The 25,782-nt window shown below is 37.7% G+C and overlaps 2 protein-coding genes across 13 annotated transcripts; both read right to left on the bottom strand.

Moving 5' to 3' along the window:
• Positions 1-122: 122 nt before the first annotated feature.
• pcmtd2a (protein-L-isoaspartate (D-aspartate) O-methyltransferase domain containing 2a) lies at positions 123-4,116 on the bottom strand. 6 transcript variants are annotated; one of them, XM_027170396.2, is made up of 6 exons: positions 3,873-4,116; positions 2,298-2,609; positions 1,816-1,918; positions 1,566-1,737; positions 1,125-1,248; positions 123-715 (listed from the first exon to the last, which is right to left on the bottom strand). In XM_027170396.2, exons 2-6 carry the CDS (start codon positions 2,602-2,604, stop codon positions 303-305), a joined length of 1,119 nt encoding a protein of 372 aa, XP_027026197.1. In that variant the 5' UTR covers positions 2,605-2,609; positions 3,873-4,116; the 3' UTR covers positions 123-302. The 6 variants fall into 6 exon arrangements, 5 of the variants coding, with proteins under 5 accessions (XP_027026197.1, XP_027026198.1, XP_047662869.1 ...); XM_027170397.2 differs by lacking the exon at positions 3,873-4,116 and adding an exon at positions 3,339-3,437; XM_047806913.1 differs by lacking the exon at positions 3,873-4,116 and adding an exon at positions 3,395-3,417.
• A 286-nt stretch (positions 4,117-4,402) lies between these two features.
• On the bottom strand, positions 4,403-19,534 carry myt1a (myelin transcription factor 1a). 7 transcript variants are annotated; one of them, XM_027170236.2, is made up of 23 exons: positions 19,403-19,534; positions 14,402-14,493; positions 13,744-13,798; positions 13,531-13,561; positions 13,364-13,426; positions 13,022-13,254; positions 11,869-12,882; positions 11,092-11,223; positions 10,858-10,948; positions 10,623-10,745; positions 10,291-10,505; positions 9,923-10,113; positions 9,538-9,762; positions 9,229-9,383; positions 9,051-9,113; positions 8,618-8,686; positions 8,212-8,274; positions 7,869-7,952; positions 7,286-7,507; positions 6,973-7,064; positions 6,780-6,883; positions 6,402-6,545; positions 4,403-5,947 (listed from the first exon to the last, which is right to left on the bottom strand). In XM_027170236.2, exons 1-23 carry the CDS (start codon positions 19,425-19,427, stop codon positions 5,807-5,809), a joined length of 3,627 nt encoding a protein of 1,208 aa, XP_027026037.2. In that variant the 5' UTR covers positions 19,428-19,534; the 3' UTR covers positions 4,403-5,806. The 7 variants fall into 7 exon arrangements, with proteins under 7 accessions (XP_027026037.2, XP_027026044.2, XP_027026039.2 ...); XM_027170243.2 differs by having other exon boundaries at positions 4,404-5,947; positions 11,092-11,226; XM_027170239.2 differs by lacking the exon at positions 19,403-19,534 and adding an exon at positions 17,379-17,426 and having other exon boundaries at positions 4,405-5,947; positions 11,092-11,226.
• Positions 19,535-25,782: the final 6,248 nt, after the last annotated feature.

Here is a 25,782-nt window from a genome sequence, read left to right as displayed (position 1 = left end):
GACAGTTTATTACCAATATAGGTAGTATACTGTTCATATTTCAGGGTTTATTTGTCAGATTCATGATTGTGTTTTCTATACAGGATGATTTGCACCTCTAGTAAAGAGCCTGACTACTGATGTCTCAAAAGAGTTTATTTCTTCCTGTTAACCATGCTGATTATTTAGCCATTAAAAATGTAATTTGTGCACATTACTTCCAACAAGCCAAAAGTCATGTGAGAGGAGGAATTGATGGACATTTTAGGACTTGTACAGTCTGTGGATTAACTGAAATAAAGTTAACTCACTAAATTGGTGGCCTACTTCTCTCTATAATATAGAAGGTATGTCTTGAGTGGCTCCGGAAGAGGCAGGCTGAGTATTCTCTCCCTCAGGAAGTTAACAGGAGCCTCTGTAACTCTTTCCTCCTTCCTCCTTCCATCCTCACTTTCTCCAAGCTCATCACCCACGCGTTCACAAACGCCCCTGCAGTCCTCGTCATCTGACTCTGACTGGTTGTCGTCAATGGCTCTGGGGATCAGGCGACTCACGAACATATAGTGGTTAGTCAGGAGGTTGGAGTCGCGTTGTTCACGTCTCTGTTTCAGACGAGACCTTCCTCTGGAACCCACCTTCTGGGGAAGAGTCCAGGAACCAGACACAGATTTCTTCAGTGTCTGCCGGATGGAAATGCGAGCCAAGTCCTGGAGGCTTCGCACTTCAAACATGGCAGCTGTACAAGATTTTAAAAATGCATCATTCAGTTGCTCTGTCTTTAGAGCATCTCAGGAGCTACGTGTGTAAATAAGGAATGTACCCTGGATGGGATGTATGATAATGTATCCTGGGTGGGCATCATACACACATTTGTATACTCATTAACACCTAGAGGCAATATAGAGCAGTCCATCCACCTACTGGGATGTTTTTACTGGAAACCCATGGAAACAGGGATGTGAAACTGCACAGACATAAACCAAAGCTGACAAACATGGCAACACTGTCACTCTACCTCCTGTGAAACTATATACTGAGAAAACATCTAGCTAGACATCAGAAAGTTCATATTAATCTTAAAATGTATTTAGCAAATAGTCCTACTTCAGATAAATCTGACTGAATTACTGTTGTAACATACTTACGTAGTGGTACTGCTGTGGGTTTGCCATTTTCTCTGTGTTTCGGAAGTACAAGGGGTGCAAAGGACACAGCAATGATCCTTTTTTTATCCCAGGAGTTGTACCCTGTCCGAGTAATTTTGGTAAGCTGAAAGAAAAAACTGCCTTAAGGTTTATTAACACCTAAACATAAAAAAAGCTCGTGTATACTCAATATTTACACTAAAATCATGTTTTTTTTCATTGTTAAAAAAGTTCTACTTATACTTTACCTATCTGATACGTATCATTAAAGGTATTTTAAGGTACAAAAATCATTATTTATAATGGGTTCTTCACAAAACCTAGAAGGATTCACACAGAGACACAAACTACAATTCAGACTCTGTGTAACAGTGTAAGTAGTGTAACTTTTCTTTTAATGGTTGTAGAAACCATGGTTGACCACATGACAGACAGGCGCACCTTTTCTTCCAAGGGGAGCACCAAGATACCGCCAACCTTTAGAAGGTTCTTCATAAAGTCCTCATGCTCTCTCTGGACCCCTGCTCCACAATATACTCTGTCATACTTTCGGCTCTCTGGGGCAATCTCGAGACAATTTCCCACCACAAATGATGGCTCACAGAACTCAAACCTGATGAATGTCATACAAATTATTTGGAATGTTAAACTATAAAAACACACACACAAAAATAAATACATGGATACTTACTTGTCAAAGCTGTCACTCGTCTTGATAAAGCAGTCCAGCTTCTGATAAGCATACTCAATGACATCAGCATGGAGTTCAACACCATGATTCACACCAAATGGACCTACATCGTTTAACGTAGAGTTAATAAACATGAGAATCCTGAAAAAAAATTATAATACAGCTTCATGAATATTTTAACCACCCCTACAGTTGTGACTTTCTAGAACATGTTATTGTAAATATAGGATTATTTTTCATACAGATTATCATGACTATTATGTGGACTTTAGCAGGAGTAACCACAGAGACATTTCAATAGCAGTATTTAATTACTGTCACAACAAGAACTACCTTACATTCCTGTCATCAAGCCTTAATAGGAAATTGTATGTACTACTCTCTTTACACTATACATGTAGTCCTGATGATAAGATAATACAACATTTTCACTCCTTCCTCTACCACCCCGGCAGGCAACTATTCATAAACCTTGGACCTACCCAGTATGAGGCCCACCATGGTGCTGAGGTAGCCTGTTCCACTTCCCAGGTTGAGGAAAGACAGGCCAGGCTGAAGGTCCAAAGCCTCCATCACCTCTGAGTAAATGCAGGGTGCAGACAGGTGGATGTTGCCATGTCTCCAGGCCAAGTCCTTATAAGCACTGTCACGAAACTCATCTAGGTAGTAGTCGGCTCGGTCAATGGCTCTGAATGCACACTCCACCAGCTCTGAACGAATGTACTGGGCCTCTTTAAGGTTGTCAATTAACTCATCATTGTCCTCTCCTGCACTTACTGTACCTCCCATAGTTGCTGAGGAACCAAAATGTGGACATGTTAATCAGATGATATAAAGAAAGACAAACTCAAAAATTTCCATCTAACTATTAAAAGGTTATTCAGTTTGTCCCTTTTAAGAAAGGCATTACAGGGATGCCCAATCTTATCCCCAAAGGGCAGGTGTTGGTTTTCATTTCAATCACATAGTAGCCACACTTGATTTCACCTGTTTAATAAGTTGAGCTTGGCTATCAATAGACTATCAAGTGTGGCTTCTCCTCACTGGAAATGAAAACCCAGTACCTACACTGGCCGCTAGGAAAAATCTAAAAATCCCTAAACATCCTTTAGTTTGCAGAACCCCATTTAATAAGAATGTAAGAGACAAAGAGAACCCATAATGTAATTTGTAAAGTATTACAAAGTAAAGTACTATAGTCATACAGAGAGAGTGCTTTACTATACAAAAAATACACAATAGCATCTATTTTTCACCACCTCTATTTCACTCAGGGTCATTTTGTGTGCTCTCCCAATGTCCGATTTGGTTTCCTCTGCGGTTTTTGATCTCTCTCCTATCAGTAGGTGGATTGGTGACTCCAAATTGTCAATAAGTGTGAATGTATGGCACATTGTGCTCTGCAATGGACCCTGCACTCTCAGGATAGGCTCGAGATCCTCCATAACCTCGAACAGTCTTTTGCAGTTACCGAAAATGGATGGGTGGATGAATAAAAGAATAAAAGAATCATTTCACCCAACTTTAGAGAAGAACCTTGCAATTTCCCAGGGTGTCAGTGAAAAGCAGGAATTCCTACCAATTTCCCAGGAGACGCTACTTCCAAAAGAGCACCTGTGAGAAAGATTCCTTCCCATAAAATGTTCAAATCAAAGCTTCACCAAATCAAACAAACCTGATTCTGATTCTGATTCACCTTAATAGCTCAAACAATTAGTGTGCGTTTAATGACTACTACTTCCACACTACTGTACTTAAATAGCATGTTAACCTAGAAGCCCTTTCGCGGTTACTATGGTAACTGTGCTATAGGATTTATACCTATCTAGTGCGTTATGTGTTGTTTGTGTCGATGCTTTCGGATGATGGCTGAAGTTACGAATTAGTGGCACAATTTTAAAAAGACCTCCTTTCATGTGCACGCCGTATGAAACGTTATGCGTGTTGTTAAGATCAGAATTCGTGGTCGTGCAATAAAATTAGTCCAGCTGATAACATTGCAGTATGGATTCCATCTGGCTCATAAAAAAAAAAAGGATGGTTAATTCTCAGCTCACCTCCAGCTGTAAGCAGTCGGTCTGGATGAAATGATTGCTGCTTCGCAGGTAATGTGGTCTGTGCTACAATCTCGTCAGCACCACAATAATCGATGGGATTTTTTTTATTTTAACTCGCGTTTGTTGTCTTGTTAAAGCTGTGCATGGTGAAAAAAATACTGCCGTCTTTATCCACAAACGCTCAACACAAAGCGGACACAGTTCTGGATGTAAACACTGAGCAGCTGACTGCGTGACGTCACTCTCACAAAAAAACATGAGTATATATATATATATATATATATATATATATATATATATATATATATATATATACACACACACACACACACACACACATACATATAAGCATAGGGCTATAATGGCTTTGTCTCAGTTCAAACATAAATATGTTTGCAATATTTATACAGTCATATATGTGAACAACATTGAGACATTTTCATTCAATAAAATAAAACAAAGCAAAAGTAAGGTGGTTAGACTACTAAAAGTGCAGCAGAAAATAACGTGGAGGAATATCTTTAATTGTAGTTTCCTTGTTCAACCAGCAGATGTCAGCAAAAATAAAACTGTGAAATCATGCTATAATTAGCATGCAATTGTTCCACATATTTCTATCATTTCTTGTTTCTCCGTGTGGTTACATTCCTAAAAAACAAATCACATGATGTAGGTGATAGAATTTCATTTTATTGTATCACCAACAGATGAACAAAAGTCTATCAATATGCAGCAGTCACTAACACAGATACATTTACAAAATAAATATTGCAACAAGAGCGCCATTCAATTTTGACTTAAATATCACATAAATAATAATAATAATAATAATAATAATAATAATAATAATAATAATAATAATAATAATAATAATAATAATAAATACATCATACTGTATCTGTTCAAACCACTTCACTGTGGACGGTGTCAAAATACTTTTATGGAAAACAAAACTGATTAAATAAAAGAGAATATTAGAAAATAATATAAAAATTGATAAAAAATATTTGCACTTAAAAAAGAGATTAAAAATCTCTGTCTTTGAAATAAATACGAAGGTTTATAAAACACTTGCAGTGGATATTTTTTTAAAATATTGCCTCTTTCTCAACACAAAAGGGCAACTATTCTCCTTATATTGACTGATAAAAAGCTGCTTATAGAATTTTGTGGTTGTAAAATAAATAAGCTCTTAAATAGACAATGACAAATAAATAAACAAAATAATCACCCAGGCATGAATAAATAATAAATTAAACATATCAATGATCAAATTTAAATAGTAATAACAATAACAATAAGATAACAAAACTACAAACTATTATGGAAGTGCAATATCTATGTTTTCAAATACTATGAACATTTCTAAATGGGACAGGAACCAATTTCCACCAAATATGAGACAACACCATCATACATCATACAAACAACAGCAGTGCTGCAGCCTAATCATGATCCATAAAGGGGATGCCAGGAATCCTAAAAGTACCTGCAGACATTAAATGTCAACCACACACATATATGTGTACACACACACACACACACACACACACACACACACACACACACTCTCTGGCAGCTTGTTCATGACAACTTCCATTCACTGAGAAGAGTAAGGAAGGCAGACTGGGACAGGTGTGAGCCAGTCACTAAGAGTTGATTTCCAAAAAAAAACCAATTTAAGCACTGTGCTCAACTGACTTTTTGGGGTCATGTTGAAATGGTACAGCAGCACGATTGGATTTTCAAATTTGGTCCATCTCTTTAAACTGCACAGGGCCTCATGGTGCTCTTCATCATCACATACAAAACCTGAATGTCCTTTAACAGTGCGCAAATATTGTTGGTCTGTTTTACAAGCCACAGTGTGTTTTGGTGTTCTCATGGTACTCATGATGTTTACGCTCTTTCCTCTTTTTGATCCCAGCTGGTCTTTACACCTCAATGCCTTTGACAGCCTGGTTGATGGATTCGAGCAGAGCTCGGTTCGCAGGGTTCTGATAGCACTCTTTGTTGCTGAACATGTGGGTCAGAGTGTCCACATAGGTGTCGAAATTCTGTTCACTGATGGGCTCCTGATGAACAAAAATGATAAAATTGCAAAGGGTCACCCATGTTCAAACTTTATCCTTCACTATATGATGCTAAATTAGTGTATACAGAGTTTAATTGTGTTGGGTGGCGACGAATGTACAAGCATTTTCTGTGGTAATGTGTGTTTTTTTTTTTGAGGTTAGACTCAAGGAGATGGAAAACATGAACCATGATTCTGTCTGACTAGATTTTGCTAGCATTAAATAATGTGTTAGTATGCAGTGCTAATACCTTAACGATAAACTATAAATAAACAAACAAACAAATAAATAAATAAACTTTATTTCAATTAGAGATGCCCAATTGTCAAATAAACTAATATTTTGAATTTGTTTAGATAAAGTAGGTGGTGGACAGTATGGAGAATCTCTGCTGTGTATGCAGTGTGTTTGGAATGACAAATCATATTGTACTATAAATCACTAGTTTACTCACCATCTGTGGGAGTCGGATGTTGGCCAAGCTCCGGATAAGAGCCTGACTCAGGCCAGACAACTCCATAAACAGAGCTTCATTTTTCTCCTCAATTAGTTTATTTTCCTCTTCCATGTTCTTCAGGTTCTTCTCCATTGATGAGATCTACCAAATTGCATCAAAAGGAATAATAAAAAAAAAAATTACAAAATTATTGAAAAAAAAAGTTTGATCACATTTGTGATAATATCCAGTGATGATCAGAATGATCAGATTATCTAATTTTCCAAATTCAAGTGAATATCTTGTGATCTATTGATTCTACATTATTGTTGTAAACAACTACACATGCAAACATAAGAACAGCTTAGTTAGTGAGTTCACTCCGTATGAACTGACCTGTGTGTGTAGGTTGGCCATGTCTGCCTCCATCTCAGAGTTTGACTCATTCAGCTCACAGATCTCTTTGTTCAGCTGCTTTATGTCTTCATCATTATCAAGAACTGTGAAAAGACAAGGCACATTTTAAAATCTGCAGCGTAGATTACCAAATATACCACCTATCCCAAAATGACTGCTCCTCATGCCTTACCATCGCTTGCCCTGAATTTCTTGCTGATGTAGTCATCTCCAGGGAATCTCGTTCTTTTCTTGTTAGCAGAAGCCCTTGGACAACCTGACAAGCTGTGAGAATATAGGTGGAAAATTGCAGTTACATAATATTCTGTTTTTCTCCCTTAACATTCCATATGCAGTCTTAATACTGCTCATGTGGCTTACTTTGTATTTTTACTTTGAGTGCAAGCCACTTATGTAATTTGACATATCCCATTCTGCTGTATTTATCTTGAACAGTGATAATGTTGATTTTGCACAAAACAGTTTATTAGGCTCATTTGCAATACCTGCGGTGAGTGAGGAAGCTGCCGTTGGCGTGGCCTGAGCCGTCACATCCCGGAGTGGGGCAGGTGGGGCCCTCTGTTTTAAAGGACTTCCAGGAGAAAGGCGTACCATTCAGCAGGCCTTCCTTCTGTCGGCGTGCTGCCAGTGGACACCCATAGGCACTGCGATGAGTCGCGTATTTCCCACTGATATGACCCAGACTATCACAGCCAGGCACTGGGCACCTGAACGAAGATATTTACATTAATAATTACATCATCAACAAACATAAACTGCATGGTGCATCTAACAATATAAACACAACAAGAATTGTGATATGGATTTTTTTCTGCTGTTTTACAAAAACAAGCATACGCTATATACTATATACTATATACTATATACTGCATATAGTTGAAATGTTGTATCTGCTTTGACTTTACTGAGGTTTAACAGAACTGTAATATACTGTAAAACCTCAGCAGACTCGGACTGAATCATGCTCATGCAACATGATGGTGATGTTTGATGAAACAAAAGCTGAAGAGTGTTAAGGGTGCAAAAATAAGGTGATGTGATTTTTTTTTTTTAATTAAAGAGACTTACTTAATCAACTCTGAATCTTCCTTGTCATCCTTGGTGGGGGTTGTTTTCACTCCTCCCTTCTTTGCACGAGGACATCCAGACAAACTATGAAAAGCATGCTAAATGTTACTAAGAAATTTGCATTTTGCTCTAACTCGATTTTGTTTGAATGGTACTTGAAAGCTTCCTGCTGGCAGCACACAGTATGGATGAGGACATTACATTATAGTATTAGAAACTTATGTAGAAGGCATATTGCCTCTGATATTGAAAATGACATTTCCCTCAAGGCTTCTTTGCTTATTGTCTGTGCAGACTTTTTAGATTGCAGTAGAATCCTGATAGACTAATAAAATTGATGTACCTTCTGTGTGAAGCGTAGTTTCCTGTGATATGTCCTGATCCATCACAGCCTGGAGTGGGACATCTGGAGGTCAAAAAGTTATCAGTCAGTCCAAACATCTTTAAGTCATCAGGTGAGACATCACCTGTTACCACAATTATTCTTTTTGGATGAAACTTTAGATATTATTGTAGTTTAAGGGATGCCAGTGCTAGTTCACTTCTTGTAAAAGTACCAGTGACTAGAAGCAGTGGCAAGCATAATTGAGATGTTTTGAGGATGTTGTCAGAGCAAAGTAGAGAATAATAAAGCATATTGGTGTAATTCTTAGATTGGATTAAAGATTGGATTAAAGTAGAAAATTGGAATTCAGTAGAAAAAGCAGTGTGGCAAAGACTCATAAGCAGAAAGATCAGCATAGACATACTTGAGTTCACCAGTGTGGGCAGCCATGAGGGTCCGAAGACTTTTATCAGCAAGAGGACACCCAGAAAGACTGGAAGAATAAAGCAGAGCAGAAGAAGGAAGACAAGAGGAATTTGAGTGCACGATGGAAAAGGAAGATTTCTCCTGTATGACTGGTGTAACTCTGCAAGTGGGATTAGGGTTATTTCTGCTCTGGCTCAACGTAATGAGCATTTAAATGGTCATAATGGATGTTGCTGTTATGTACAGTATTACTATAGTAGTAATAGTCTGAGTAAATGGAAAATGCATGCTTCTGATGCATTTATTTAAGTGCCACAAACAGAAATGGAAAAGGTTTAGTAGAGCGTTAAGGTGAAAGAGAAAGGCATGCTGTCCTGAGAATAGCTGTAAGATTAGTAAGCACCAGATCTACTATATAGTTTGGGTTATACCTGCGGTGAGATGCATAGTTTCCTGTTATATGACCACTGCCATCACATCCTGGTGTGGGACATCTGGACAAAGTTTAACATGTTATGATTCAGTAGTCAATTAATACCTAGTTAATGATTTCAGGCTCGTCCCACTCAAAGTTACTTAAATTCTGCTGACTGTAAAGAGGACACTTACATCAGGAGCTCTTTCTTGCTGTCCTTGGATGGGAGCTTAACCTTAAAGCTTGAAGTGGTGACTTCACCAGGGTACTTCCTGTCCTCTAGTCCCTCTTGTGTTACGTCATCATCCTCTCCATCAGAAGAAGCATAAGACTGAATTGCGTAATCCACCTGCAAGTCAAAACAAGTGGCACAATGAATAAAATAGGTCATTGTAAAGAATCTATCATTCTATTTCGATTGAATATAGAGCATGTGAATAATAATATTATTACTACTGTAAATACTATGAAATATTATGAATAGCTGATAAAATAACAATAACCTCTTCAGGCTCCTCCTCCTTCTGTCGGGTTGTCTTGGTGTAGTCTATTGGCCCCTCCCACTCATCTATTTTGTAGGTATTACCAGAGTGAGGTGAAGTGACTCCAAGCTGTTGTGAGGAAGATGATGATGAGGAAGAAGGATCAGGTGACGTCACACCTTCTCTTTTGGGTTTCTTCATGCTGAGGTCCAGGGTGCCATTCTCATCCACTTCAATATCCATATCCTGCAGATGATCATTAGAAATAGATAATTAGTTTTTTGACAATTCAACATATATATGTATATATGCAACCGTTAGCATTCTATAGGACTACATTGTCCTCCAGTTTATGCAACGCTAGTCCCATAACAGGATTTTTAAGGGTCGGAGTGTAGCTACTTACTTTGCTGGTCTGGTCCTGATTTTTGGTGCTGAGGTTCTCTGGCCTTTCCCAGCAGCGAGTAGACAGGTTAAGGATGGCAGTGGCAGCCATATGTGCAGCCTCAGCATCGTGGGTATAATCATATCCACTGGAGGTGGAGGAAGAGCTGCTCTTGTTGTAACCTCCTGATATGTTCTGGTTCGGTGAGGAAGCTTTAGAAAAATTTGTTTTGTTGTTAATCATGACAACGACACAAATACAAACAATATCTACTGTGAATTTAAAAATCTGCTACGAATAAACATTTTTTAAAAAATTGCCATTAAATGTCATAGCATGCTGAGGTCACTGTCTCAGATGAAGTGGCTAAAGTGGTAAAGTAAACTTACATTTGAAGGCTTTAGGTGAGGTTTCACTGACAGGTATCTTTGGGGCAAGCATACGCTTCCCAAACACCTGCACATCAAAGCTTGCATAGTCAAAGGACACCTTGGAGTACTTCTCTAACTCCTTTGCCAGGTTTGCTCGCGGAGTGGCTGGTCCCACATTAGGCCTGTAGCTACCATACTGAGGAATCTCCAACTGCTTCACAAAACACATGGGCCTGTAGTAGATGTGATAAGAAAACAATTTTAAACAAATTGCTTGAAAAGCCACTTTTTCTTAACTCATTTTATGATTTGCATTTTCACATGGTATACTGAAGAGATCGATGTTTTACCTGAGTACTCTGTCCGAGTTAGAGCCACCAACAGCTTGGTCACTGACTGAAGCCTGGGTCTGAGATGGCTTCTCATAATTCTTTGAGTGTTTCCCTGCAGCAGCAATTGGGCAGCCAGATAAACTGAAAAGAGAATTTAAAATTATATGAATGTAATTAATACTGTTTATTAGGATTGTTAATTCATTTTGCGCAATGATTCACTGATAATATTGATTAGCAGACTGAGGAATACCTGCGATGTGTGTTGCGATTGCTGTTGACATGGCCTTGGCCATTGCACCCAGGTGTTGGACATTTCAGCACATTTTCATGCATGGCCAAGACTAAGCAAATAGCAAAAAAAAAAAATCACAGTCAGTGTGAAATCAATTTAACAGAACAGGGATGCAATAGATTTAAGAATATAACAATAGGTATATTTATATTAGGAATCCATAATAGAATGTATATTAGATAATGTACTTACTTTCAGGTGGTACCCTGTCCTTATGTGGGCACCCAGAAAGGCTCCGGTGGTGAGGGTACAGTCCAGTCACATGACCTGTCCCATCACATCCTGGTGTTGGACACTTTACTTCCTTCTTCTCTGACCTGGATCCTTCTATGATCAAAGTGGAGCAGCAAGAAGAAAGCACATATGTATATAAAGACCACCTGTTGTTTACTATTTGAAAATTTAAAAAAGCAAAGCTGTATAATGTAAGTTTTAGCTCCATGGCTTAAAAATGCTGGACATGTTTATGAAATGCTTCAGATATTCACACAACCTAACTAAAAGATAGTTTAAAATCAGAGCACAGAGTAAGCCATTGTATTCTTCCTCTCTAGAGTTTCTTTCAAGGCCCCAATTGTGTGGGATAGTGTGACAATTGTGGAATTTGTAATCATAACCTTTCAGCTCACTTGCACAACCCTTAACCACAAAGCTACCACCAGCCTGATTAGAACAAGCTATGTACCTCTGGGAGTCCTGGAAGCTTAAGGGGTGAAATATTTAGCAGCATTTACTAGCTAGCCATCCCTTATTAAACAACAGCTACAGCTACAACTATAGCTCATGCTATGGCATAGGTCATCTGAAAACACTAATATAGCACTAACTACCCTCTTCTGAATACATGAGCTCAAAAATGTTAACAATTTGCTAGTATTTTTCAGATTGATTGTGGTGTAATGCTATCCCTGCAACTCATAACGGAGTCCAGCCACAGATAAAGAGCATGCTTTTTGACTGTACCATTACCATAGTATCCTTTGCGTGGTGTGTTTTCAGCTATCTTGCTGCTCCTCTCGTCTGCGCTGTGGTAGCTCTGCTGTTCCGGAGACCGACTCTCCTCAGAACTGCGTGCTGTCTGCTCAGCCTTCATTGCGATGGCCTGCTCTAGTAGGCCCAGATTTCCCCGTGTCATGTCATAGGATTCAGACTCATCTGTCACCTCTGACCTGTGAGACACGCTGTCTATTTCCTCATCTTCTGCTTCATCTACCTCTTCTTCCCCTTCATCCTCACCATCATCCTCTTCTTCCTCCTCAATCTCTTCCTCGTCGTCAGATTGCAGTTCTATGACCACAGTGGGTGAGGCTTTGTTAGATGCATCCTCTTCATCTTCTTCTTCTTCTTCATCTTCTTCTTCTTCTTCTTCCTCTGCTTCCTCGTCCTCACTTAAATGGGTGTTTGGTTTTTCACCACTATCCGTCATGGCATCTGGTTCTGATACCTGAGCTGAGAAGCTAGTGGCTACAGTGCTGGTAGAGTTTCTTGGCTCTACCTGTTCCTGTTCTTCTTCTTCCTCCTCCTCCTCCTCTTCCATTTCATCAGTATCATCTTCCTGATCATTCAATTTCTCATCAGTTTCTTTGGCCTGGACTTTGTTGAAGTCTCCACTGAAGTACTGATGGTCTGAATTGTTCTTCTGACTTGAGCACTGGGTCTCATGCTCCTCATCATTTTCTTCTTCTTCCTCCTCCTCACCGTCTCCTTCGGATATCTGCACAGGATCGTCAGAGGCTTTTAGCTGCTGAGTCATTCTTTCTTCTTCCGTCATATCTTCTGATCCGTCTCCCTCCTCTTCCCCTCCGGCCTGGATCTCTTCAGCAACATTAAGGCCCTCTTCACTTTCAGTCTCCACAGTCACTTGTTGGATGGGAGTTACTTCAGGCTCAAGGTGTTCTTTTTTAAACTCATCTTCAGCTACTGGTATAGAAATGTCTTTGACTTCGATGTTTTTCTCTTCAGGTTCTTCTTGTGAAATTACTTCTATAGAAACAACAAGTGTATGGTTAGGTGTAGGACTGTGGAAAATATAATCCAAGTGGGTTTTATAATAATAATTCACGTGTGTGACTAACACACTATGATTAACTAATTGGCGAATCCTAATAATCTTATTTCATACCTGTCAATGGCTCTGATATATGGTCCTTCTTAGGCTCTTCCTCTTTATCTTCTGTGTCTTCATCAGACTCTACTGTTTCATCCTTTGGTTCAGTTTCACTGTTTGTATCGCTATCTGCATTGAACCCATCATCCATTGCCAGCTTCAGGGGATTGGGCCTCTTCTTAGAGACTGACTGGTTCTCTTCTGCTTCCTGGAGTTTTCTTTTTTTTGCTAATGGACAACCCAATGCACTGTGGGATGAACAGAACAAAAACCAACAGTCATTAGAATGAAAGTCATATGCATCAAATTAAACTGACATTGCCTGTCAAAGACGGACAAACCTTTCATTTATATTACCTTCTGTGTCTAGCATATTTTCCACTGACATGACCCAAGCCATCACATCCTGGAGTTGGACAACTAAAAGTATAAAAAGACATATTTTTTGGTTATAGAACATTGTTATTTAGTATGTTTAAACTATATAAAATTGTTATCAAATAAAAAAACAAAAACAAACAAACCTGTATTCTTGTCCCACAAGCTCAAGAGGAACTATGATAGAAAAGGGAAAAGATGTTCCTTATGTTTTATTACTAAAAATATTATACACAAATATCACATCACATGCACATATCACATATAGTAGCTTGCAGGTTTTACATAAATAGGCCAGACAGATCGAAGATTTGTCTTTGGTTTCCTGTATCACATTGCATATAAAGAACTATCCTCACCTCTGATGCCTTTTGAGCGTGTCCGTGTCCTTTTATCCTCTGTGTCTTGGCTCATCTATAGCACATGAAAACATAAATGTTTTCACTCAGCTTATTAACATTTGTCATTTCTGCTCTAAATTCGATGTTTTACTGTCGCTTTTTCTTTTCTCTATGTCTTTTTTTAACAGCCGTTTCGAACAGAATTCCTTATAACAAGATCTCTATTCTGTCCTCCTTCAGTGAAATATCTAATGTTCGCTGAGCAGTGAGATGCTATAGTAACTAGAGTGGCTCTGTGTATACTTTACACTCTGTGAAACAGCAAAATCAATAATACACTTCCAGTGAGTTCCTCTGAGATGCATAACATGACCCAGCGAGAGGATTAGGAAGAGGATGTGGGAGAGAAACTATAAGAATGAAATACTTCAACTACTACACAAGGAATGCAATGATTTAGAAGAAAAAGAGCACAACTGAATAATAATAGTGAAATAATGTGAACAGTGCAAAGTCATTATGGGTTAAAAAATATCAGATTGTAGCACTTTACATGACAAGGGTAAGAAGAATAACTCAAGGTTATGATAGCTCTCATTATAAGAAATGAAAAAGAAACTGTTCTATATTTGGGAAATATACAGATATCTGCATATCTTTTTCATATTTTTCTCACTTTGATTCTTTTGCTCCTCTTGCTCTCCCAGCTGCTGATCCGGTCCCCTTTTGTCCACCTCTGACTCAGCAGCTGCCCGTGGAACTCATTTTCTACAGGATGAGTTAAAGAAAGATATTATGGCACAGTGAGTAGTTTACTCACTAAGCACAATGTATACTATATTTTATACAGGCCTGCTTTATAATTTTGGCAAATATCTTTGAATCACCTTCTGTGAGCTTCTTCAATAAGGATGATTCAGTGACTTTGTGCCTTTGTGTGTTTAACCATTTCCCTCTCCACTCTTTGGAGAGACCCTGTTTAATCTATTCCAATATCTGTCACTACAGTTCTGGTGCATTTAGGGGTTCTTAACTGTTAGGTTCAGCAGAAGACTCTCGGAACTGAATTTGGAATTGCTGGACCATGACTATAGTCAAAATAATGTAAATAAAACCCATTGAAAGGAGACTTTGTCTCTCATGCAGCCATTTGGAAGTATTCCAAAAAAAACTGTGAATAGAAATTTGAGAATTTTGCTTTCACCTACAAATACAATTATTTGCTGTTGTTCTTACGCACAAATCATATTATTGTGCTTATGGATAACTAGCAGCAGAAAGTTTGCACATTATTTAAACAGATGTACAAGAGCATTTTCTTAATTTAGTGGATGATGACCACATTCAATGTTATTACTTTGACAGAAATGTTCAACTCCTAAAACAATATCGAAATTAGAACTAAAACTCTAGATATCTGAAATTATGCAACAATAGAACAAACTTTGATCATTTATGCATTCTAGAACATAATATTTCTGTAATATTTAATGTAGTCTATATCTTAATAGTATATTTTATGTCAGAATAATAACGTTAGAATATAGTAAACCAGTAGAATACATGCTAATACAACTATTTTCTCAGAGTGTGGTGTGAATAAAATGTGTACTAAGTTACATCTGTAAAATTGTATACTAAATAATCGTCTATAATAAACTAGTAAGTTCATGACTCTTGAGATTTGTCACTAGGGAGGGCGTGGCCTCTACGGGCGGTGGAACATGTCGTGCACGCGCACTTCTGAATGGAACACGTTCTGTCTTGTGAATGAACAGCTCTGCGAGCGCGAGCCAGCTGTTCCATTCGGCCATTATTACGTAGCACTGCGATTTGGTTTCTGCTGGCACCTGGTGCTCCCATGAAAGAGGGTGGGGGCGTCCCCAGAGAAATATGCCGCCATTACACACACACACACGCACGCACGCGCGCACACACACACACACACATACACACACACACACACACACACACACACACACACACACACACGAAAAACGATTTGTCCCTTAAAGTTTTTGAATAATTTCTCACGGCATTAAATAGGACATATTATGTGCCAATGAATTTCAAAAAACATTTAATTTCAAAAACATTTTCCATGAGACACAAAATCTTCATAACGGCCACTTGTCACATCCAAAATACAATGCAATTAAGCAATCACTTTTCGATGTTTTTTATATACAGTTTTTGTCACGTCAGGGTCACAGGAAGAAATGTAAAAACTGTGGAATTGATGCACAGACCTGCGAAAAAGTTAACAAACTAGTTTTCTATAAGAATCTAGAACCCAAAGCAAACAAAACCAGATACGAAAGATGGGTAAGATAGTATTCTAAAATGGTAAGCCTCGAATAAAGTAGGCTAATGGACGCAACCCACGCCTTTAAGTGACTTCCATCATCCAAACAGCAAAAAAAAAAGTCCATTAGTCCTTCACCAAGCATACATGATGGAGATGAGCAAGTATCCTAATGGAAACACGAACCTGATCACAACTACTTCATAACCGCACAGCCATAAAGAGCATTTAGTAAAACACCGTTCATGATCATGATGCAGGCTGTCAACAGCGAAATGTGCATATTTATTTATTTGTTTGTTTGTATTTATTTATTTGTATTTATTTATTTATTTATTTATTATTATTTTCATATTTATTTACAGGAAATCTAATGAAAATCATGACCTATAGTGCAATTAATAACACAATACAGATCTAACAACTCGGAATAATAACTAATAAAATAAAACACTTAATGTACCTAGATTTAACGTGCAAGTTTTGGCAAATTACAAAATCAACTGGAAAGCACACGAAATGTTTTTATTCGTTATTCACATGCATTTCTATATCCTGACATTGTAATATACGTAAAGTATATTACTATCGTCCAATCATCCGTATTATATTCCGTCGACGCTGAACAAACTTCACTAGGTTGTGTTGTCAGTAATGTATTTAAACTAGCATTGCTCATGTCATGGACAAATACTGACAGTATTTCAGGCCCGCATTTCTGAAAGTAGCACACAACAAACCAACAATCTGACTTCTCCGACACAGCTAGAATGATCAAACGCGAGTAACCTGTCTTAATTACTCCTTTATATGAATATAGCCCATAGAAAGTTGGTATTATAGTATATCTCGATATTTCAATTTAGCCCCAAAATAGTATTTCACTTCAGTCTTAAAAAAATAAAATGAAAAAATGAAAACGAGGCAGGAGAAAACCAGGTCGAAACATGTCTCTTTAAAAGATTACGGAGCCGGCGTCCATTAAACGACAACAACCGAGCGCGACAGATAGGCAGAAGATTAACCGACTGAAAACGCAAACATTTTCAACCAGCATTTATAAACCGCATCTCGGTATGATATTACCGCAAGCTTTGCTTTGCTTCCGACGATGAGATGCAAGCGGCCTTTTGCTCTTTGTAGCTGTAACTTCAGTGGTGTTCCGCTTCGCCTTTTCATAAAAGCCTTGGCCGTCAGAAACCGTAAATAATCCGACCAAGACTGGTGCGAAACCTCTTCATATTAGGGTTTTTTGTCATTTCTATCCAATGTTGATGTTTGAATATTATCAAATAGGCGTCAAAACAATTCTATATAACGTTTGTCGGCGAGAATAATATGAACTTACCTTTAGCTCACAGGCCCATTGTTCACCCCTCCCCTGCCCAATGCTGTGACATCATCATAGTAAAATGTACAATACAGGAGGGGGTGGGCTCCATCATAACCCTCCAAACACACGCACGTATACACACACCTTAAACATAAACACATCTCAAAAAGCTTCATCATGAGATGAAGATGAGATTTTTTACCTGACATAAAACGTAATAAAATAACCCAAGCAAATTACTAAAACACGATCTGATACACATTGATACAAATAATCATACACACGTTATTCTGCCGTGTTTGCAAAGCCACAATTACAAAGCATTATGCAGATCGTCGTATTTTTAGGAGTGAACTAGCCTATTTTTAAAGTTCAGCACGCTAGACAGTTCAAGCATATTTCAGCACCTTGGACAGGAGCTCTTTCCCAGTGCAGCTTCCACTGAGGCACAAAGCATCATTGCAACCAAGCCTGAACTGTTTTTTCCCCTCTAATGCACAGAGAATAGGAATATTACATTACATTGAACGACTGTTCACTTAAGAGAAGAAAAAAGTTGTTTATATTCCATCACCGGTGATCATTTCAACCAAATTAATGACAAATGATCGGATGTACTACTTCATGTACATCTTGAATATATATTTTTATTCACTTGTAAAGGTTTTACGACCTTTAAAAAATCATCAGGAACATGGGCCGGAACTACTTTATCATGCGCAGAGATACATTTTATGTACAGCAGACCTAGATTCAGCAACACGACCTATAATTGTATAAAATAGGGCACAGCCAAAGGGAAATGCAATACGATCAATTTTGCTACATTTCAGTTAATGATTGTTAGCAGAATATATTGTGATTACATTTAATGCTTATTCATTATACTATATATTCACTATTCTTTGTCTTTTTTGATTCCGGGTATATGAACATATCCCGATTGCTCACTAAGGGTCAAAACCAATTAAAGGAAAATTAAACATTTGGGAGACGAGAATGAAACCAAACGAAAATGTCCAAAAATATGCACTGCAAATATTACTCTACACTTAAGTGTTTATATGACATATACGTGATATATGAATGTGGGGAAAAAGTTTATATGGAATGCAAATCTGTTCTATGCGATTTGAGTAACTTTATAAATAAAAAAGTAAGTAAATAAATAAAAAGTTCTGGAGCAAGTATCGCTCTTGTGACCAGAAAAAAAAACCAACAAAAAAAACTCTTCACTATGTTCCTGCATATTTAATCAGGCCAAAGTTCTTCGGTTACCAGCTGGAACTTGGTTGAACCCGGTCTCATCCTAAACCTTGCTACAGATGGACAGCCGTGTTTGCTCCAGCATACAATTAACTTCGCGGTCTGTTTCTCAGGGCCAGGGACCGTGTATAAATATTACATACGTGCCAGCTGAGCGAATAAGGAGCCCATGGCCCTGCACCCCTCCTTCTCCGTGGACAGATGGACTAATCTAAGTCCCTCCCTCATACAAACTTTTTAACGGGTCTATACAGCAGTGGTCTGAAGTCCCCACAGAGCTGAGACACAAAATCCCCTTTGGGAACAAAAGTTCCCTTTGTTTGAGAACTGTCTGGACGTGCAATTGTGTTGTGAAAGTTGTAAAAAACTTTCTCCTGCAGCACACAGATGAAATTATTCGGCTTAGTTGAATATATGAACATGAAACTTATATTTTTATAATACATCTTTAAAAATATCTCTATAATGCTGTATATTGTTGTAATGTCAATGTTCCATATCTATTGTTAAGACTTTTGATATGGCTCATTAGAAAACCATAAGACATAACCAGACACGTATATTTCTAAAAACATCCTTCTATTTTGACGTAGCAAAATACTACATATTTATTATTATTATTATTACTAGTCACATGTAGTTTATAAAGAATCGCACAATCATCACAAGGTGTAAAATGTTTCTGTCAAATCACTCCAAAGCCTTGTTAAACACCCGGAAGCGAAAGCATTAGGCTGAAAGTAAACGTTTAAAAATGTTACCAGTCAACTCACCGAGAAAGGTTTTACACAGCTTCATCTTGGCTGTGATCCCGATACTTCTCACACTCTCACAGCTTTCAAACTCATTCAACTTTGCTTCCTGAGAGAAAGCATAACTTAGAGAAAACTTGCCGGACTGAGAAGACTTCTCCAAGCTAACCAATCAGAGCCTGTCTGCGTCATCGGTCTCCTAAAGGAAAACCAATCAGAAGGATCCTGAAGTCGAGAGCTCCCAAAACAAGCAAACAAAGAGCATTGAAAGTGAAAACAAAAGAGTGCAGGCTGCCTCTGTTCAAAAGCAGACATACGGCAAAGGGGAACCACTTCTCTATTCATCTCTCACAACTCCCACCGAATAGTTGTAGAGAAAACTTTTGGATAAAGTTTCACAAATGCTTTTTTGCAGTTTTCAGAAGGATATTTATTTGATTATAATAAAAATAAAAATGCTTTCAAGAACAGAACAAAAACGTACTCAAGAACAAGACCATATAAAAAAAGTAAAACTTAAAATGACGTTTGACCCTATTATTATTATTATTATTATTATTATTATTATTATTATTATTATTATTATTGTTATTGTTATTATTTTAACTTGTAACTTTTATTTAAAATTTTTTTTACAGTTTTTAAACTAAAATGTACTCAATTTTATACTTACTACAAGGATAGTTTTTTTTGTTTGTTTGTTTGTTTGTTTTTTTGCTATACACTGAATATATCAGGGTCTTCAACAACAGCAGACACATTCCGGAAAGTTGAGAAGAAAGTCCCAAAAACAACATTCAGTGCCACCACTAACAATCTCCACAGGTTAGAGGGTTATTTATCACTATTGACCATTCTAAGAGGATTTCAAAAACAGAAATACACAGGCTATATAAAGACCACAAGATGCCAATCATTCATCAGCAGTAAGAATCAGAAGGCCAGATTGGAGTTCACAAATAAATGCAGAGATGAGCCACAATAGTTCTGTAACCAAGATTAACCTCTACTATAGAAAAGGAAATGCCAAAGTTTGGGGAAATAAAGGATCTGCATGAGATCCAAAACATAAAACCTTGTCAGTCACAAATGGAAGAGGTAGTGTCATAGCTTGGGCCAGCACTACTGCTTCTGGGCCAAGCTAACAAATCTTATTGATGATGTAATTCATGGTGGCAGCAGAAACATATTTTCTGACATTTTACAGAGAAATAAATTGTCTAATTGAGAGTAACTTCATTGTGTATCAAGACAATTACTCAAAGCACACTGCCAACAAAACAAAGGACTTCATCAGGAGAAAAAAGTGGAAAGTTTTAGTCTGGCCAAGTCAATCACCAGACATTAAATGAGCAGCATTTCACCTCCTGAAGAAGTGACTGAAGTTAACCAAAACAAACAACTGATAGAAGCTGCAGTACAAGCTTGGAAATGCATAACAAAAGAAGAACACTAAAGTGGGTATTCAGCTTGATCCAGTTAGTGCAGCAATGGATATAAAAATGTGTGATTTTCCACCAAAGTGATGTGAATATCAGGAAATTGTCTCATTCATCTTTTGATCAGAAACACAAACGTTTCAAGTATAACTATAAGATATACTAATGTACTTAACTACTAAAGTACTGTATGCCTACACAAATAGTTTATATACTTTTATATATCCTCATAGTATATATATATATATATATATATATATATATATATATATATATATATATATATATATATATATATATATATATATATATATATATATATAAGGAAACATTTATTTTGGATATTTCCTAAAATTTCTTTTGTAATTCTGCAAATTTTAGATAATTTAGTAAAGGTCATACTCATAATTATGTGCAGTATGATTTACTTACAGTATATCTGGAATATAATTTAGTATATATTACAGGATAAGTACATACAGAAGCATTTTTCTTTATGGTTTCACACAGACCTTGGACACCATTCAATACCTGTTTCTCTACTTTTGTAAAGCTGCTTTGAGAAAATGTCCATCGTGCTATATACATATATAGTAAATCAGTATGCTTATGTACTTTTTGTATGCGATGGTTACACACACATATACACACACACATACACACACCTGCATAAATATACATGTTGTTAAAATATTTATTAAATCATAGCATGACGGTGAACATCAAACTCACACAATAGATCTGCATTTTACTTTTATTCTGCTGCAAATGATCACAATCACATAGGTTACAAATGAAAAATAGAAGTGGATGACATTTCTTCTTTTTTGTTATGACAGTCCTCACTTCAAAAGATGTCTTTATCAACCAGTTAATCAACCAATCAAGCATTCAACAGAATTTCCATTTAAATCAAAATCATTGGATATTCAATCACTCTCTCTTTCTCACAAACTTAATCTCTCTCTCTCTCTCTCTCTCTCTCTCTCTCTCTCTCTCTCTCTCTCTCTCTCTCTCTCTCTCTCTCTCTCTCTCTCTCTCTTCTCCTCTCTCTCTCTCTCTCTCTCTCTCTCTCTCTCTCTCTCTCTCTCTCTCTCTCTCTCTCTCTCTCTCTCTCTCTCTCTCTCCATTAACCCAGTGCAGAGGCATATGTGCTGAGGTACTGAGGTATCCCCAGTCCATGAGCTAAACTCTCAGCTCCCCATGACAGATGGCCCTGCTGATAATGATGCCAGCATACCCCCCTTCCTGCTGTTGCCATAGTGAGGGAGGGGTGGGGGGCTGGAGCATGGAAAGAGCCAGGGGGCGCTTATTAAGGCATCCACACTTAGTGGACACCAGGCCTGCAAAAAGTCTACAAAGCTTTCAGAGCCTGATTTAAAAAGTGTTTTGGAAATGAAGGTGTGAGGGTGTTTGTCTGCGTACAGCTGCCCTCCGCAGACTCCTTTGTTTCTACACATGTAGCTGCAGAGATGAAGAATTAGCTCCATGCTGGTGACACAATCATGATATTTCTCCAGTGAAGAACATTTTTTTCATGCAAAAATAAAAAAAATCTAGTATATGCTTTCAAAGAGTTTCTAAAGTAATTTGATAATTAAGCAGGTTAGTAGTTTAAGCAGTGCAGTAGTTTCTGGTTTATCTCCAGACTTGCCACCTTTTCATAAATCTGTAAATGGTAATTTTTATTCTAATTAATTTCAGTGTTTTCAGTGCATTTTGGAGACTTTAGACACAGGTAATTTTAGTACATCTGTAAAAAAAAAAAAAGCCAACAAAACCTTTTTAGATAATAATAAAAAAAAAATAAAAGAAATAATGCTTGTCTAAGCAAAAGAAATGATTCCAGACATGCTAATGTTATTAAACTTGTATTCATGCAGACAAAAAACTTACTTCAGTGAACTTCATTGTAGAAGTTATGCTGTTGTTAAATATTTAGAGCATTTAGATTTTTAATTAATTAAGTACATATTAGTATAAACAGACACAGTAAAAACTGGGGTCATAAAAATTATTTTATAAGTTTATACAATTATGCAAATATTCTCAGATTATACGATTAATTTAACAGTATACATATTTATTTATATTACTTCTTTATTGTCATTCTGACAAAAGTGGTGTCCTTTTGCAGGTCTAAAAGTTGAGGTACAAACCAGTAACACCACTTTACTCTTTTTTGCTGCCTTTTATGCTCTCTCTCTCTCTCTCTCTCTCTCTCTCTCTCTCTCTCTCTCTCTCTCTCTCTCTCTCTCTCTCTCTCTCTCACACACACACACACACACACACACAGAGAGAGAGAGAGAGAGAGAGAGAGAGAGAGAGAGAGAGAGAGAGAGAGAGAGAGAGAGAGAGAGAGAGAAAGATAGAGAGTGCCACCATTAAAATAACAAAGGATATCCACACTTTTGGGTGGGGCTAAGAAGCCGATTTTCAGGCCGCTGAGCTAGAGGCTCCTTTAATAAGCTTTGAGTGTGTGTGTGTGTGTGTGTGTGTGTGTGTGTGTGTGTGTGTGTGTGTGTGTGTGTGTGTGTGTGTGTGTGTGTGTGTGTGTGTGTGAGTGTGTGTGTTTGTGTGTGAAAAAGCACTTGGCACAGCTGTGACCCTGGAGGGTGATATCAAGTAAGTACACCTAGTCTCTTTAAATAGATAACTGTGAAAAATAGTGGAAATATTTATACTTATTGAAAATTTAACTTCTTGCACATTGTTGATCGATATTAAATGCAAAAGAAAAAATATAAACAACATGAAAAACATAATTTTAATTTATGCTTATTAATAATGTTTGAAATAAATAAAGATTTAAAGTTGCAATGTTTCATTAAAAATACACAATAGTAGCTTGTGGATGTACAATAAAATTTTACCATGAGCAAAAATAACAGATGTCTTATTTATTATTCAACTTACCAACTTGACACTAATGAGGACAGGGACAATTTTCATTGCCTCCAAAACCTCCATGTAAAACTTACAGAGTTTGAAAAAAAAGTTCTCAACTACAGCCATGCCAAGATGATGATTTTGTGCTAAGCCCTTTGAGCTGCTAAGCTCTGGGAAAATCAGCCTAGCAGATGTCGTAAAGTATAGGTTTTCTTGTCCCAGGGAGAGAATAAGACAAAAGTGTCTGAAGAAGCAGGGGACAAGCTCCTTTCAGGCTTCCCAGCCCCTCCTGCTTGCTCTCTTTGCACAAGACAATCTCCCTTCATCTTTTGCCTCTCCTCCACCTGCTCCTGCACCCCCAGTCCTCTCCACTAATTAAACACACTCACTTTCTGGACACAAGTCAAAGCTTGATTAGTCAATTTACCCCCCCAGAATGATGAATAACTTCACCCCCACAACACGCATGCTTTTCAACACTTGCCCCATCTGCAGTAAGTCTCAGCTATGCAATTACATAATCCTGCATCGCCAGCCCCGTTAAATTTAATGATCCCAAAAGTGCTAATAGCATTTTGAGAGGGAGAGGGCAATCAATGAAACACTCAAATGGTCCCCCAACATCTCTCTCTCTCTCTCTCTCTCTCTCTCTCTCTCTCTCTCTCTCTCTCTCTCTCTCTCTCTCTCTCTCTCTCTCTGAAATATCCATGGTAATCAAGATGGCACCTGTGCCTTTCTGATGATGAGAAGATCACCATGACTCTAAGAACCAATAGCTACAAATGATGGGCTAGTCAGCAAGTCTCTTGCATTGGCCCATGGGTAGGCCTGCACTGCCCTTCCCCCACCTCTTTCAGCTCTATAGTAAAATTGTCTGGGCATCTGTATGCAAATAGTCCTAGTGGTATAGAAACTATACATTGAACTGTGTAAGGTTTCAACTCACATCTGCCACAAAAAGTAAATTAGTGATATGTTGCAACCATCAGCAGCTGACTTGTCCCTGTTAATATTCCCATTCACACTTAATACTATTTGCAAGTTTTGCATGAGTGGTTATTCTTAAGAAAAAAACAATTAATAGCACTCACACCCTCTCATGGCTCATGTGAGCCACACAACATTAAAAAGCATTCACAATAATAAAAAATACAATTCTTACATTTCTTTCATTTCTACATTCATTAATTACATTTTAATGGAACAAGTCTGCCATTTCAAATACCAGCCTTCACTGAAATCTAACTGTGTACTTATTAATGCTGAGTAATTATATTTCACATTGACAAAGACATCAGCGTGACAACAAGGGTCACACTGGGGCTTGATACTCCCTGTCAGCATGTGATCTTTTTTCCATGTCCTGTTATAACTCAGGAAGCACAGGAAGGCAGCATCACTCTAGGACAGCCCGAACCCACTGGTCACTGCTTGACCTCTGACCTCAGAAGGTGTATGGTACACACAGGACATGACCCCATGACCTCCTGCTTCTTCTTCTATAAGAGCAGGTGCTGGCAAGGAGATGACCGCTGAGGGAAATAAGAACATTTGGTGCCAGTCAGAAGCATTTTGATGCAGCACACGTGCCATTTTCCCCCGAGACTAAAGTTTCAGTCAGTTTCAGACTTTATGTCATTGGTTTAATTTAAAGATGGAAATCTTAAATAAAATTATAAGCTTTAAGCTTTAGACCTATTAGAGCTTGGCTTATGGAGATTACCCACACTTATTAACTAAGGCTTTAGTGGTCAATGTGTGGTATGATATCCAGAGAGATATCTAGCTCAAAACTGCTGTCTATTTGGTCTACATGTAGTACAACATATTTCATTTTTATTTAGTACTACATGTTTCATCTTTATTAGTGAACCTGTGAGTGTCTATGCACAAATTTGCATGCACTCACAAATGTTCATTTAGTCACGTTTACTGGACGCCAGAGATAAGACCGCAGCAGCTGAAATCTGTCTCTGCACAGTACTGCTGGGCCTGAGAGTCAGAGGTGGCAATCTGTAGGAGAGACCACCCGAGGTTAACTCATTAAGAACCCAATAAAAACCTTCTGTTACG

This window comes from Tachysurus fulvidraco, chromosome 23, assembly GCF_022655615.1.
Source record: "Tachysurus fulvidraco isolate hzauxx_2018 chromosome 23, HZAU_PFXX_2.0, whole genome shotgun sequence".
In the NCBI taxonomy this organism is placed as follows: domain Eukaryota; kingdom Metazoa; phylum Chordata; class Actinopteri; order Siluriformes; family Bagridae; genus Tachysurus; species Tachysurus fulvidraco.
Note: the sequence above shows the minus strand (reverse complement) of the source record. Positions and strands in the feature narration are given on the sequence as shown.

Bases quoted from the DNA above. Each gene is read 5' to 3' on its own strand.
- pcmtd2a (XM_027170396.2), bottom strand. From the start codon at position 2,604: ATGGGAGGTACAGTAAGTGCAGGAGAGGACAATGATGAGTTAATTGAC. The intron at 1,738-1,815 runs GTAAGTATCCAT...GACATTCATCAG, and splicing joins ACGAGTGACAGCTTTGACAA to GTTTGAGTTCTGTGAGCCAT. The intron at 1,249-1,565 runs GTGCGCCTGTCT...TTTTTCTTTCAG, and splicing joins TGCTCCCCTTGGAAGAAAAG to CTTACCAAAATTACTCGGAC.
- myt1a (XM_027170243.2), bottom strand. From the start codon at position 19,427: ATGAAGCTGTGTAAAACCTTTCTCG. The intron at 8,687-9,050 runs GTATAACCCAAA...TTATTCTTCCAG, and splicing joins AACTATGCATCTCACCGCAG to TCTTTCTGGGTGTCCTCTTG. The intron at 7,953-8,211 runs GTACATCAATTT...TGCTTTTCATAG, and splicing joins AACTACGCTTCACACAGAAG to TTTGTCTGGATGTCCTCGTG.